The sequence below is a fragment of the Vanessa cardui genome, chromosome 28 (assembly GCF_905220365.1).
Source record: "Vanessa cardui chromosome 28, ilVanCard2.1, whole genome shotgun sequence".
Taxonomy (NCBI): Eukaryota; Metazoa; Arthropoda; class Insecta; order Lepidoptera; family Nymphalidae; genus Vanessa; species Vanessa cardui.
In genome coordinates, this window is record NC_061150.1 from 1 (window position 1) to 15936 (window position 15936).

Here is a 15936-nt window from a genome sequence, read left to right on the forward strand (position 1 = left end):
AGTTATTGCATGGGATAAGGCGTCGCGGCGCCGGACGCACGACGTGCTTTTCTTACATATTTTCTTTTTATAAAATTTACTTAAGTATCTAGGAGTCTCTACCCGCTCTGGATTTGAGATTCGATGAAGCAGGCTCAGAAACGCCACGTGACTGCGTTCGTGGCGCGGGGGGGGGGGGGGCGGACGACTGGACGAAGCGATGGGCGCGCTACGCGGGGCAACGGGTCCGCTACTCACGAACGCTCACAATATTAAAGTCATGCAAAAATACGCTTTATATGATCACTATACATTACGGTACACGGGCTATTTACACCGCTCTATTCTACGTGGACTGGTATTTCACAACAGGAAGCTGTTACGACGTCGCGCGCTTTAGGGCACGCAGGGACAGCTGTCAGTGAGTTATGTAAATTTGGCAACACCATCTAACGAGTGACGTAGAGTCCGCTTCGACGGAACCCGACGAGTGGACTGTACGTCGGTTCGGATGTGGAATGCATAGATTTTTAGAGACGCAGTGCTTTTAGAACTAGGATTAAAATTCGACAGCCGTCAAGTAAGTATAAAAGTTTTTCACGACAATAATGCAGAATCCTATATATTCACTCTCTATACATTAATAATTTACAGGATCTCACTTAACCTAAGCCGACTGCTACACATCTTACGGGGAATCCTCTCTCGAGTGCAAACGAAGGTAACACCTCTAGCAAACAATAAAAGGCCAAGGTCGCGCAAAATCCGTGGTCCAGATCAGATGTCTAAACACGAACATATATATTTTCCGTGTTAGACGTGAGACTTGTACCAGGGGGTCAAAATGGAGTCGATTGAATCTCTTATAATTTAAATTTAGTATTTTTTTTTAGTTAAGCTAATCCTTTTAAATATCTCTACGTAGACATTGAGACGAAATTACCGACAAGATGAAACTTTAATAATAAGACTTTGATATGTAAGTACCAATGACAACATACGATTACAGATTGAGAAATTGATACATGTAATAATAATTACGTCGGCATTTTTTATTTAAATTGTTTTGGAATTGATCTGAAGAGGTTAGTAAGACTGGTTAGGCGGCTTGTGGACACAGTCCGTTAGCGGACGAGGCTTGAAAGTATAACGATATATGAATAGAGAGAAGGAGAAGGACAGCTATATGTATACATAAGGGGATAAGAGAGGGACGTATGCATAACGATATGAAGCCAGCCGCATTGTTCGTTGAGACGCTACGTTCAATACTATCACGTGTACGGTGCTGCTCGCGCACTTTAATCCGTTTAATCGTAACGCAACATGTGACGGTAGCTTGTAAATATTACCAAACGAGCTATCCTTACCGTTGATTTAACTGATGCAAAACATTAGTATCCAAAATTATGTCAAATTAAGACAGCAACACGATGAGTTATATCAAATTAGTTTGGCTTGATTTCGTGTACAATACAATCGTTGTCATTACCGGTGTTAAGTGAGTCTATCTCTGATGACCACCCACGTCTATTATATAAATCCTTAAAATCAGAGAAGGGAGAAATGGAGAATAAGTAAGCAGTGAGTGTTGCCAGTTTATGAAGTTCATATAGCAAAATAACGTGGGTTACATATGCTGGCAACATTAACATTAACTCCGCCCTACGCTTGCTTATGTAACACTTGAAGGTCTCCTAAATATCAATAGGCGTAGGACACGTTAGTCTGTTTTTCACGTTAGTCACAGAACATGTGTGGTTTAGTCATTAACTAAATATCATAAGCAAGCAACACCGTTAGCGCTGCGGGTGACGAGAGTGGGTACGGGGGTGGGGGGCAAAAGTAAATAAAAAAATAAAAAAAATTAGCAGTGCATTTAATAAAAATAAAAACGACTGAGCACAATGAGGCGGATGCAGCGCCCGGGGGCCCTGTCCCTACAGTACTTTGGTACATGGCTGGCGTGCGCGCTGATCACAGTTACTTTCAAACGAAGACATACAATCATAGTCTGTACTGTTACAGTGGCGCTAGATAGGCCGACGAGATAGATGTATAGGTATATAAACAAAAAGCCATAATTATACATAATTTCGCCTCTAATTAACTAAAACTTAAAATAAGTGAAATGAAATTAAACTTAACATGTTTGCAATAAGGCACAATTTTAAGTAAAGTATACAAATTGGACTAACATAGTAACGATACAAAAGAATAATAAAATAAAACATTGTTACGAGAAAACATAAAACTAAGGTTAATTGATTTGCATTCCTTTAACAGCGCTGGGCGTCATCCCAGGGGGCGACAGGCGCACAGGCGGTCAGTACCGCCAGCTCGATACAAGCAACCCAAGACGCATGCAAGGCGGATAGGGCGTCACCGCGACGAGACCGCGTTCGGTGCCTTCGGACACATTGTGTAGGAGTCTCGTCTGTCTGTACCGTCGACAGAAACTCGCCGATTGCAATTGAACTTTCATTCGAGCATTATGCTTATTCTCTGAACGTTTGCAGTGATTTTAGATAATTCGGTTCAGATCTTATTGTCGAATAGAACATAGTACAGTTGAGCAGATACAAAATTATTTACTGAAGTGACTGCCCTGACGCAAGTGTCGCTTATGGTACAGCAGATAACAATAACTAAACGCAATAATATTACACAGATATTCAATCACCTAAAATTGCCTCAAGAGTTGTCAAATGCGAGATAAAATTAAAACGAACCTAACTGTAACAGACTAATAGTTAACTAGGGAAGGGCTGAGGGCGACTTCTTTAGCATGGGACCGTCGGCGAGGTCGACTGCTTAGAAATGTACAAGAGATCGCTTCGGAACTTTTGCAGGTTTACGATTGGATTTATTTCTCATTCAACAGTATTAAGATCGTGAAAAATTTGGCTCCTCTATCAATAAATGTGCAGATACTTTAAAAAACTATCACGACTGGATTTGGAGTTAATTTTTGTCTTCTTTGGCAAGACAGTCAGACCGACAATCAATGTTTCACGGAACCAGAAGAGCCCTCAAACACGCAACAACAACGGAATCGTGAGCGCGTACGGGGGGCCGCAACCCGCGGGGAGCGGGGTTGAGCTCACTCGCGCCGGAGCGGCCCCCGCCGCGCCCAATGGCACTGCGACACGAGGGGGCGCGGCGCGCGGGAGCGTCGCGGTACTTTGTGAAACAATTAGTAATCAAATTGTGTTTTTGAACCGATATTAATTATGTTGGAGAATTTGACACGCACGCTCCGCGCGACGCGCCTCGGCTCGCCCATAGCTGAGTAGCGTTAACTAAACATAACAGTTAGTCTACAACTAACGTAACCTAAGTAATGGAAGCCACACACCGACACCGCGACTGGCTCGCACTGTGTTGCAGTCCCGCTCGTGCGGGAGAGTCGCGCATGCGCTAACTACCGCACTGAAACCGCACTCGCGACGTATTACCCTGACGATGTAATTGTTATTGTGTCGGTACATGTAAGTTTAGGCAAGATCGCGAGGATATGAAATGGATATATATAATTTGATAAGAGGTCGGTTTTATTTCGTAGAGTTGAATACCGTACGGGAGATAGATTTACTTCAAAATCGATTAAGAATTGTTTCCCAACCATACAATACCCCTATACAGTATCGACGCGCCTGCGAGCAACGCGCACGAGTTAACAAAATATATTGAAACTGAAACTGCAACATAGTGCAAGCTAAAACAGTTAGTAGTAAAACGCAACAATACGAGAAACGAGACGAATATTCGTTGTAAGCGCGGGGGGGGGGGGCGGACGGCCCCGCACCCTCTCCACCGAACATATTGTTAGTTTCCTTTGATCAAAAATTTTATTTAAATTATATAAAAAATATGTGATGATATTACGACTAAAGAGCGCGACCCGACACCGTCTAACGCTAACGCACGCACGCACGCACGCACGCACGCACGCACGCACGCACGCACGCACGCACGCACGCACGCACGCACGCACATACGCACACACAAAGGGCGTGACCGCAGACTCAAAAATATTCAATCCAACATTTTGGTCAAGTGAGAGCGGTCCCTTCAAGCACACAGCAAACTTCAGCTCAATCGCGAAAACCATTAACTATTTACAAGTTTCTATGCATTTAAGATATACAGACGTACAGACGAACACTTATTGCACGGCGACAATTATTGCTTAAGGTCGCGGGAGAAACGCCCGCCGCTCGGGCCGACATCGCGAGGTCGGGCTTCGTTCTACGCGGGCGAGCTCCCCCGCTGGCGGCCGGACGCGCTGCGGGCCACGCTACGGAAACACTCAATCACTCCCAACTTTAAAAGCGAAACAATAAAATGCATGCTGTCCACAATATCGCGCCGCCGGCCGCTCGCGTCGACTATTTCATACAAAACGATTACAACGCGACCGGGGAATCGGCGACCGGCGGCGCTCGACGCGCTAACTACAAACGAGACGTAACTAAGGAGGATGCGACCCGGCCTGCGCACGCGCCGGCCTCGAGTCTCCACATCGGGCATCATCGGGTAACTTTGAAATTACACAAAAACTAAAACTATCAACGCCTTCGACGACAATCCATTTCGCCCTAAAACTAAATTATGGAATTTGCGCTCGTAAGGTCGACACTAATACGGACTAAACGGCTCACACACACCACACGGCTGGCAGACATTGTACAATGGGATCATCGCCTCCGCGGCGCGGCGAACAGTCCGTCGGCGACGTGGGAGCGTCCGGGGGCGCGGGGGGCGCTGGGGGCGCTGGGGCGCTAGGGGGCGCCGGCGCGCTTCCCGCCGACGCCGGGGGGGCGACGACCGCGCCCGAGTCACTCCGAGTTGTTGAAGTACTCCGACGCATTCCCTCTGCATATCGGACACGTCCGGTTTGACTGAAAACGAGAGCAAAACAGACCCTGAACTATCTGCCGGAAACTTTCTCCTCGGAAGCGAGGAGTAGGGCCACCGAGGCGGCCGCAGTGAGTTAGCTCAGGTCAGGGAGTCCGTACCCGCAGCCACTTGTCGACGCACTTGGCGTGGAACTCGTGCGCGCACGGCAGCACGCGCAGCGTCTGGCGCGCCTCGAACTCGCACATGCACACCACGCACGACGTCTGCTCGCCTGCAAGCACGCCCAGCGTTAGCGATGCCGGCCGGCACCGGGCCGGTACGGGCCGGTACGGGCCGGCGGCGGGCGGCGCCGCTGCGTCCTTACCCTGGTGCGTTTGCTCGGAGTACTTGTAGGAAGGCAGCAGGTCGATCTCGTGCCTCGCGAGGCCCCTCGGCTTGGCTTCGCCGAGGCGCTCGGCCAGCGACAGCAGCGCCTCGTAGTTCTCCGTCTCGGGCGAGTCTCCGGCCTCGTCGCGCGCCTCCGCGTACGGCGACAGCGGGAACATGGCCAGCAGGTTGAGGAACACCTGCGTTGCGCACATTTCACATTATGACATCTGAGGTCCACTTTCCGCGTCCTGTGGACCTCGCGGCCGCTTTCAGCTTCCTGGCTCGTTTTCCCCGATGTTTTTAGATTCACGACAAATTACAAAAATAAACAAATTCAAGGCTAGTAATCGTTTCGCTACTTTGAAGAAGTTTAATAATCTGATCTTAGTTCGAAGAGCAGCATGACCCGAATTATTCTCCCAAAGGAGACGAGTCACACAATCACCTGGTAAGTCGGCGGCGGCGGCGGCAGCGACAGCGGCGACGCCACGTGCAGCTGCGCCGGCAGCGCCGCCGACACCAGCCCGCCGCCGCCCTGCGCGCGCACATGGAAATTATATCTATTAGTTAGCAACCAGGGTGGGGTGAGTTGAGTCAGAGTATGTACGACCTGACTGAGTTACACATTTATAACACGAGCAGCGAGACGCACCTGCGCGTGTATGTGGTGCACGGTGTGCGGGTGCGGGTGCGCGGCCCAGCGCGGCGCCGCGCGCACGTAGGGCCGCGCCGCGCGCGAGCCCGCGCCCACCACGCCTACGCCCACGCCCACGCCCACTCCGCCACCCACGCCGACACCGGTGCCACTGCGGCGCTGCTGATGTGGTGAAATAATGTATGATTTCATGATTCACTTAGAGTATGTGTCACTCGCGTGAATAATAACTCACGTGGTGATGGTGGGACAACGCGTGCCGAGCGTGGTGCGGCGCCATCAGCTCCAGAGGAGTGCCTCGAGCCTGCAAACGATTCCGAACACTCAACACTAACTCCGGGTGTATCACAAAGATTTTGCTAAATCATCGGATAAACATCTAAAAAACACAAGTACAAGCTTAGCAATAATGTTTAAAGCAGAGCCTTATGCTTCTGCCACAGTTATGCAGTGTGTCAGTGTGTGGGCGGGGCAGTACTCGCCTCGGTGGCGAGCAGCAGCGGCGCGTGGTGCAGGTCGGGCGCGGCCTGCAGCGGGGACAGCGCGCCGTCGCCGCTCAGCATCTCCAGCCGCCCGCCCTCCGCGCGCTGCGGACCGACACGGGTGAGCTTGTTGCTCGGCGGAGCAGCGGCCGGTGGGGTTACGATACCACCAACCGGACACATTGTACGAACCGAACAAACACTGGTTTAAACTAGAAGTGGAGTCCAAACGCGAGGACGACCAGTACAGTCAGAAGAATGAGCTGCACTAGTCGCCAGCAAGTTGCCTACTCGTGCCTCGTTTTGTTCATTAATTTAGGAGGGCTACTTATGGTGTAATTGATCGTATAAATAACAAGAGAATATTATACTCAAACGTGAATGGCATTATTTAATTGCAAATACTAATAGATGGCATTTTATACGACAATTTTGAGCTAAATCATAAATAATAGTATCAAAGATGATTCTGTAAAACAACATACGTAAAGCCATTTTATAAACAAAACAAAATCGCACGCGAGTGCGGCTCAGAACTCCTACGAGGCTAATTATACTCTATTTAGATGGCCCAGTGGTTAGAACGCGTGCATCTTAACCGATGATTGCGGGTTCAAACCCAGGCAAGCACCGCTGATTAATGTGCTTAATTTGTCTTTATAATTCATCTCGTGCTCAGCGGTGAAGGAAAATATCGTGAGGAAACCTGCATGTGACAAATTTCATACAAATTCTGCCACATGTGTATTCCACCAACCCGCATTGGAACAGCGTGGTGGAATATGTTCCAAACCTTCTCCTTAAAGGGAGAGGAGGCCTTTAGCCCAGCAGTGGGAATTTACAGGCTGTTACTTTTACAGATCTCAGTGTGGGACTCACCTGCGAGTTGGCGATGTAGTGTGTGTGCGGGTGCGGCGGGGACGCGAAGGGGCCGCGCGGCGGCGGCGGCGGCGCGAAGCTGCCGTGGTACTGCAGCCCGTGCGCGTACACGCCGCCCATCTGCCGCAACCGCGAGCGTTAGGGGGGGGGGGGGCGACGCGGGCGCGCCCGACGGTGCGACGGAGCCGACGGTGCTTACAGTGACGACAAGCGACAAACGACACACGCGACCGAGAGCGACCGCGCAGAGACTGGTCGTTTACAATTTATTCGTAATACAGGGGAGCTGCATCACGATCAACGTTATTTTAAGTTATATTTTTCTTATTAATATAAATTATCTTCAATACGGACAATCTAATGAAGTCGCTGTGAAACACCGACGGTTCCAAAAATATATAATTTTAAAAATCGCATCGTCGCAGCGATCGCCCGTGTGTACCGAAGCGATTCCATCACTTGCGCTTGGCTTCGAATTAAACTTGAAATATATTATGAAATATCTGACCGACAACAGAGGTCTGAAATGTTGTTACGATAGTGATGTAATCGGTTCCGTCGGACAAAAAAACCGTAAACCAGAACACAGAGTAGCCGCGGGCGCTCGTTGATTAACCGAAGCTTAGATGTTCATCTCGTTCGTTTAAACAAAATAATTGATAAGCATGTGGAACGGAATAGGGAATCGACGAAAGAGGACAAAACATTGAGAGTTAAGAAAATAACAACAAAACAATAACAGATGGTTTATTTAATTGCCAATCGTGAGACTTAAAGTAAATAAGAACTGAATATAACACTAATCATAAAATGAATGAAACACAAATCGGCCGACGGTAAGAGGATGGAAGCGGAACGAGGTAACATCTCCAGCCAAGCTCTGGCAACAGAACGAACAGTCGCGCCCGTGTTAATAACCGCACCCTCAACGCGCCGTCGTCACTCAACCAGAAACAGATGTTATTCGTGTTCACATTAACAGAGCGCATCGTAGGAAACAGCCAAGTCTAATAATGGAAGCGACCAGCCAAATATTTTCATATTATAATTTAAACCAATCTACAAAAATACCAAAGCTTGAGTTGCTAGCGGCAAAAATGGTAAATAAAGTGTGGCGAGGGCGCCGAAAGAGTCGACCCGTGTGAGACCGCGCCCGCGACCGGCGCCGTCTCACACGGGTCGGGAGCTCCCGGCGACCAGTAAGATTATCGTACACGAAGAACACGGAGCACATTCACAGGGTATCGAGTGGGAGACCGATGCATGCGACACACGGATAATAAAAATATACATAATAGTCAAACGTGAGGGTTAGTCGACGGAAAAATATTTGGGAGGTCGCTGGCGACCGGGCCTGAGTGGAGTTACGTGGGCCAGAGCGCTGACGCTGTTATAAAGGCATAATCTGTGGTAGCAAGTAACGCCACATCAGTTCGTCCCAGCGCTCTGGGCTCGATTACATACACTAAGACATTTTGAAGTTACAGTACAAAGCGAATGAAAAATACAGCACATCTCGAGGCCATATCGTCCGTTCGTCGCGAGAGATCGAAACATGTACAGAACGGAACGGAACGGGCTCAGTGAAGCATGCTGTATGACCCAACTCCGGCGCCACGGCATTCGTTACTGTGAGTGGCGCCGGGTTTAGCACAGTTCTTAAATAAATTGTGTTAATATTAAAATAAACGAAAAATATCGGAGTCAGTTCGGAAGTGTAACAGAATAAAACATCGACAACAGAATGGCGTCGCCGACTCGAGACGTCATCGGCCGAGGCGTCCAATCGCATCGAGGCAATCGCGTCAGAATCGCGCCCCCTGATTGGTCGAATCAAAGTCGCGTCGGCCCATGACGCCCGGAATCGGCACGTGGTACCTATATGTCACCAAGCATTGTGCACTGAGTCTATGTATTACATAAAGTAAGGTATATAAGGTAATTGTGATGCACACGTCACACCAGCAGCCTACCGCCACCTCGCTAAGTCACACTGCGTCTAGCAGCCGCTCTGTTAAACACAATCCATCTGCCTGCTTTACATATATAATTATATAAAAATACCGTTCGCACTGAAAACTAATTACATATTAGGAATATATAAAAATATATTTAATCACTAACACAATAGAGTTTAGTTTGCAATGCGCGGGCCACAATCACACGAGCCAAGCTTATATCAAAATGTCTAACATGACAGGTGCTCAGAGTAGCGGACGTCGAGAAGGTTGCCAAGTGCGAACCGGCCGCGGACACTCGCCGCGCGTCCGTCTGCGCGCCGGCGGACTGTACGGCCGATCCGAAAGCTCACCTCGATCGTAAATGAAAACTCAAGCAACTCCATGATAAGATGGCAAAACCGTGGAATATTTGGCATCTCCGAGGTCAAGCGAGCATGTCGGTGGTTCCGTACAGGCGCCGCCTCGGGCGTCCCGGCGGCAGATAGACACGCGGAGAGTGCAGCATTAGTTAGCCCGCCCCCGCACGCCGTCTCAACCTCCAGAGGGCGGACGCTGCGCGGCGCGGCGCTCGCGCAGCGTCCGGTACATAGTAGTAGTAAAGAGTTCTTACAGAAAACGAGCTTAGAATGCGAGGCGCGGCGGGCGGCGACGATCGCTCGTTTATAACAACGAGTGCGCCGGTTGGGGCAGACCCTCGCCGCCCGCCGCGCGACTACCGCGGCTGTGACCGCAAGCTTACATTATACAAGCGACATTTACATGTTTATCACATAAGATTAACACGAGTACCCTCCTCACCGCAAGTTACCAATATCAATCACAGTATCGATATATATAATCTGGGCATGCATATCAGTCCGTGCTAGAGTTGACGTGTGTACAGATACATTACTCAGCTAGGTCGAGACATCGAGTTAACAACTAAAATATAAATGAAAGCTCGGGTGTGGGTCCTCCTCGCCGGTGGATCGTATCGCGTGCCGTGACACTGCAGCGCAAGGAAACATACGTCTAACATTACGCAACTACAGCCCCGCGCCGCCCGGCCCCCGCGCCCCCGCGCGCCCCGCGCGCCCCCGGGGCGGCGGGGTGCGGGGAGGCGGGGCGGCGGGCGGCGCGGGTGCGTGATATAAAGTATTGTACATTACAACTATAACAGAAGGAAGTCAGTCATTAGCCACAAAATTCCAATGCACTTAAAACCATGTCGTTCAAAGCGCCTGTGTTATGCGGAATTGATGAAAGTTTATTAGTGAATATAAAAAAAAAGCGTACAGTAAACTCACAAGGCGCATTGACTCCCAAACATAAACCCGGACCGGACGGCCAACTAAGCAATACAACGCACCAGACACCTGAAGCTGTAACCGGGACGACGGCGGAACCAAATCGCGAGTGGGACCAGGCCGTGAGCTCGACCGGGCGCCGAGGCTCACGAGCTGGTCGCCCGAGGGGAATCGGGCTCGACGCGTCCGACAAGCCGCCGGTCCAGCCGCGCTCAGTCAATACAAAAGACCTCAATACACTAAGTTAAAAGTTTAGACACTATCTAACGTCAGACGCCAAAACTGAAACCCGACAGGCCAGGGAAGCGTAGCGGACCAACCATGTCTATTGTAACAGGAATTAGCGGTGCAGATGTGAGTCGGTGCATTGATCTAAAATCTCTTACTTAGAAAAAGTCAAAAACGCGCTGAGGAACGGCTACCAAGCTACGTCGGCACGGAAGGTTCTAGAGATTCCAAATCAACGTTTGCATGCACGCGACACCAGCTCGGTGTGACCCCGGTGGTGTTAGCGCCTCGGCGGCGGCGACGAGGGATTATCGAGGCAGGAGCACACCGATACCGTGTGTTTGGACTTAAATTGAGTAAGATAAGAAATTGCGCAAGCAATAGAGTTTGCGGGTATTTGTTGTGAACTTGGAAAGCTGTCGGAGTCAAAGGGAACTTGACGATCGGTCACTTTAAAAATAAAATGTTTAGTTAGAAGGAATATTACTGGTGAAGTTTTGGGAATTGATCGAATTCAGCAACGTAAGAAACGTAAGCTAGAGCGAGATGGAATCATATGCCCATTGAAGTGGGCGAGACTCGTAAGCGGAAGTCACTGTAGACGGAACGCGATAGGCGCGAGGTCATCGGGGCGTGTGTGTGTGTGTGTGTGTGGTGAGGGGAGGGGGGCGCGTTGTCTGTACCTGATAGCGTAAGTGAGCGTGCGGCAGCGCGGGCAGCACGGCCGGCCACAGCTCGCCCGCAGCCACGCCCGCCACCTGCAGCGCCACGCTTGTACCTCGGCGATCGGCACGCCACCCACCGCGCGAACCGTAAAACGCAACGCGCACGACACAGACCGTTCCGGACGGAGCCGCGCCGTGATTGGCTCGTACGGCATTACAGGACGAAAATGCATTTGCGGTTACGTTCTACGTTTCGCGCGCCATCGTGTCGAAGAACATCGCACGAGCACGATGCGCTCGGATCACTCAGACCAATATTTACCGACCGGGAATGTCGTTTCGTCCTCGACAAATATCAAAATCGCAAGTCGCGCGATGCTCTCCGACGCCCAGGTCCTGTTTGATGCTTCATCGACATCGCCGACGGCCCTACCGCACAATACCGAAGTTTTGATTCCGGAGAACAATTCTTCGTCGGTTATGCTATGCCCAGATTGACACGGAAACATTTGTCGCATACTTTTAGACCAAAGTCATACAATATGGCCGGAAACCTACATCCGTAGCGTCGCCGAGGGCGCGGTCACTGAACAACAGTTACGAAACAATTTTTATAGCAAATTCAGCCCGCGCCAAGACGACTACAGGATGTATTTTCTCAGCAAATTTAAATTACAAGATAAAATTATACATAGTAGATGTAAAAATTAATTCTTGGTTTCCTTAACTAACAACCACATCGAACTTACATACTAAACAGCGAGTTCGTTTGGAAAATAATTCACACCGCGCCTCCGTCGCGGGGGGTCTCAGTGTCAACTATTTTCGTATCACGGAAGTAACGGACTACAATCCGAGTGTGGTGTGATGTTGGACATGTCGTGGACTTATACATAGTTACACATAACACTAACGGTACCGGCAGTCGTGGGCGATACATTGACAGTATGGTGTGTGTTTCCAATAATCGAAAATAAAAATGACAAGTCGTAATATCCTGCAAGAGGTCAAAGATTTTAGTTGCCGGAGGTGCGCTTCGCAGAACTGTCAGTACTTGATGAGTACGGGCGAGTGTGGTAATGGCGCGCGACGTACCTGCGTCCGCGTGGGGTGGTCGCGGTGCGCGTGCGGCGGCGGGTGGTGCGCGTGGTGCGCGTGGTGCGCGTGGTGCGCGTGCGCGTGGTGCGGCCAGCCCACGCCGCCGCCCAGCGCGCTCAGCCGCGCGCCGCGGAGCGACATCTGCGGGAGGCCAGTATGAGCTCATCGACCTACTTGCAGATTGGAACTCCACTCTTGAATAACCGAAGCACACTTGGCTTGCGTACCGGGGCGCCAGTTGAGCGCACGAGGTTTTACCAATTAGACTCTAGAAGAAGCCTACAATCCACTGGACGAATCCCCAGACGGCAAAAAATATCCCGAGTCAGAGCCGAGTGGCGATTTTGTTCACCACATGTGTGTTTCCCAAAAACATGTAAACGTACTGAAATAAAGTCCGACCGAGTACGAGGGCGTCATGTGTCCGCGAGACTGACCTGATTGATATCCAGCAGCAGCGGCGTGTGGTGCGCGTGCGCGTGCGGCAGGTGCGCGGGGTGCGCCGGGTGCGCCGGGTGCGCGGGGTGCGGGTGCGCCGGGTGCGTCGGGTGCGCCGGGTGCTGGTCCAGCAGGCGCTCGTGCCACACGCCCGCGCCGTTGCCGCTCAAGTAGCGGACGCGGCGGCTGCAATCACACGCAGCGGTTAGTTGACGACGCGCTCGACGTGGTGGTCGAGCGCGTCGTGTGCCACCACCACTCTTGCGAGACGGAGCCTCTGATCGTAATTGTAGCATTCGTCCACGACCCGCGTGTTGGTCAGCACCATCAACCAATAAACGACGTGAATTGACCGCTCTAGGCATATGTAATACCTATACATGTGTGTATGCCGGACGCATAGTAGTGTGTTTGAATATATTGTTTTATTAATATAATGTATTTCTATTACATATTATATAAACTTAAACGGTGTCATGTTCCATACTGCTCCGTCTTTACATAAAAAGTTTCTTGGCAGTTTTTCTCACAGAAAGTTTCGTGTTTTGGGCTAGGACAGTTGAAATTCTCGGCTTTTCTCGACTATATGGAGATTAAAATCTATCCAAGTTAAAAATATATATAAAGACACAAAAGGCGGGGAGCGACTTAGTAGTTGTATCAAAGTGCCACGGAAAGGTAAGCATCTCGGCGGCGCCCGCGCTGCGGCGCCTCATGAATATTCAACGCGGACGTTAAAACGAAAACAACGAGTGCGTCGCGACCACTTCTATATTATATTACACATACGAATTACAATATGCATTTTCTACTTATAAATAAACTAAGCGTTTTGTCTTTGCAAGCTGAATGGGCACCGCTGACTGTTATTCTAGAATTGAAACTTAAATGAACGGGAGAAAGTCGTGTGTACCGCCTTAGTCGTCCCCTGAATTACTAACAATATTATATATGACTAACTATATGTATATGTACGGGTAAAACTATGGATTAGCGAGGATTGCAGTGGGGGGTACTCACGGGGGCTGGTAGTGGTGCCGGGGCGTCCGCCTCTCGACCGGCGGCGCCGCCACCGACACGTTACTCTCGCCTGCAAGGGTAACACCAACGGGTCATCAATAACACATTACATAGATAAACATACAAAATTATATATTTATATATGTTCACGGCGAAGCAATATTGGTAGACCTAACAGTGAATATATCTAGAGACATGCTTTCCATTGCTCACAGCTTTGTTGATATTGCGAATATCTGGTCAGCGCGAATCAGGAAAGTGACATTTTCAATCAGTGCCCTCTAACGCAACCGGGTTTGCTGACGAGTCTAAGCCAGTCCACATAGGGATTTCGAGTTCGAGTTAGAGAGAGACCAATCAACAGTTAGCAATTGGTACAGTATACAGCAGTGGCGGTCCATGATCACGTTATCGACGGTAAACGATAACACGAGGCGGAAATATTCCGCGATTATTTTTAACTTTGAGAATTAAATTTAAATGTTGCGTTAAAAGATTTAACAGGTGACGCGTACCACCTAATACGAGAATAGCTAGTTGGTAGAAACGAGTGGAGTTTTAACTCGTCGATGTCCAGACAGAAGCTATGATTTTTCATATCAATAACTACTGTGATAACATTACACAGATTTTAAACTTTTCCATTTCATAAATTAAAATTATATAATATAAAATTTTGTAAAAAAAATACTTTAGTAAAAAGGCATATTATTATTTATTCAGTATGAGATTATGCAGGCGATAAAAAAGCGCATATATAATTGTAATTAACTAATATGACTGTACTTTTAAATGTTGAAAAAGTGTAACTACTGAGTTACTTTCTGGTTCTTCTCGGTAGAATCTACTTTCCGAACCGTTGGTAGCTTCACTTGCCATAGTTGTTACATGACGGCTCAAAAGTGCTTGAAAAAACCTACTAGGATAAAGTACATTCTGTTTTTTTTTTATTGTTAGTGACGTTACATTGAATTTTGTCTCTGGGCAATGCTGACCACTACCGTCGCGTGGCCCACCCTTGCCCGTCCTGTACTGCCATTTTCCTGAGCCAGGCGAGTCAGTTAACTCAGTGGGCTCCGCTCCCAGTGGCCAACTGTGTGCCCTGGCTGGCTGCTATTGACATATTGAAATATTCGTCCGCACGCGTCGAGATGTTAATGACGATATTAAAATTCAACGCGCGCCTGACTATCGCCGATGTGAGCTGTGTGCTCTGATAACGATAACGGCCTGTTTACAATGGACATATGGAACGTTATTACAATGCACGTGAATATATCAAAAACATACAAAATACACGCATTTCGTGAGATTAAAAGTATCAAATACTATTCTGGGCCAATACTTGCTAAGGCCCTTGAGGCCCTTTATTCTAGTCTAGGATACTAGATCTCCGAAAAGATAAAATAAACATTCGTTTGAAATTTAAAGTCTCAGACAGTGACATTACTGCACATTAATAAAAAAAAGCCCTAGACATGGTACAATAAATTTACCAGAAGGCAAAACTTTGTGTTTCAAGTAAGGATAATGATATGTGCACGTACCGGAAGACAAATGCCTGGAGATCCTCCTCCTCTTCCTCGTGGGACTGTCGCCGGGCTTGCTGGACAGCTCTCCGTCCGAGGAGCCGGCGCCGCTGACCACCGACTCCACGATCGGGGCGGTACCTTCTAGAGGGTTTGTGTCCTGTAATAAATTACATAAACAATACTATTATTAGATACAGCAATTTAATTTGTTTACATGCTATAAACAGAATAGAAAAATGTTGCAATATTGCAAAATTTAACCTAACAATTACTTCTGTCAAAGTCCTGAAATAAATCGTCATCAATGTATATTATAAACAATTGGGCCTGATTTACATCCTTGTGGCACCCCCATTTTTTAAGTACATTAATTTATTGCAATTTTATATAAACATGATAATATTCCGAGTATATATAACGGCTCACGATGCTATAACACACGTATTGCACAACGCGCTACCATTAACGGTCGCGCTGCATA

General features: G+C 48.7%; 1 protein-coding gene across 1 annotated transcript in view; it reads right to left on the reverse strand.

The window, feature by feature from the left end:
- Nucleotides 1-4730: 4730 nt before the first annotated feature.
- LOC124541401 overlaps nt 4731-15936 on the reverse strand; it is a 67387-nt gene continuing 56181 nt past the window's right edge. The window contains exons 15-26 of the mRNA XM_047119252.1: nt 15471-15612; nt 13924-13993; nt 12903-13089; nt 12463-12606; nt 7228-7347; nt 6349-6453; nt 6102-6170; nt 5864-6025; nt 5657-5746; nt 5207-5408; nt 5001-5113; nt 4731-4883 (exon numbers count right to left, since the gene is read on the reverse strand). Coding sequence (XP_046975208.1) covers nt 4821-4883; nt 5001-5113; nt 5207-5408; nt 5657-5746; nt 5864-6025; nt 6102-6170; nt 6349-6453; nt 7228-7347; nt 12463-12606; nt 12903-13089; nt 13924-13993; nt 15471-15612 — 1467 coding nt within the window. The 3' untranslated portion in view covers nt 4731-4820. The remainder of the gene's footprint in view (nt 4884-5000; nt 5114-5206; nt 5409-5656; nt 5747-5863; nt 6026-6101; nt 6171-6348; nt 6454-7227; nt 7348-12462; nt 12607-12902; nt 13090-13923; nt 13994-15470; nt 15613-15936) is intronic.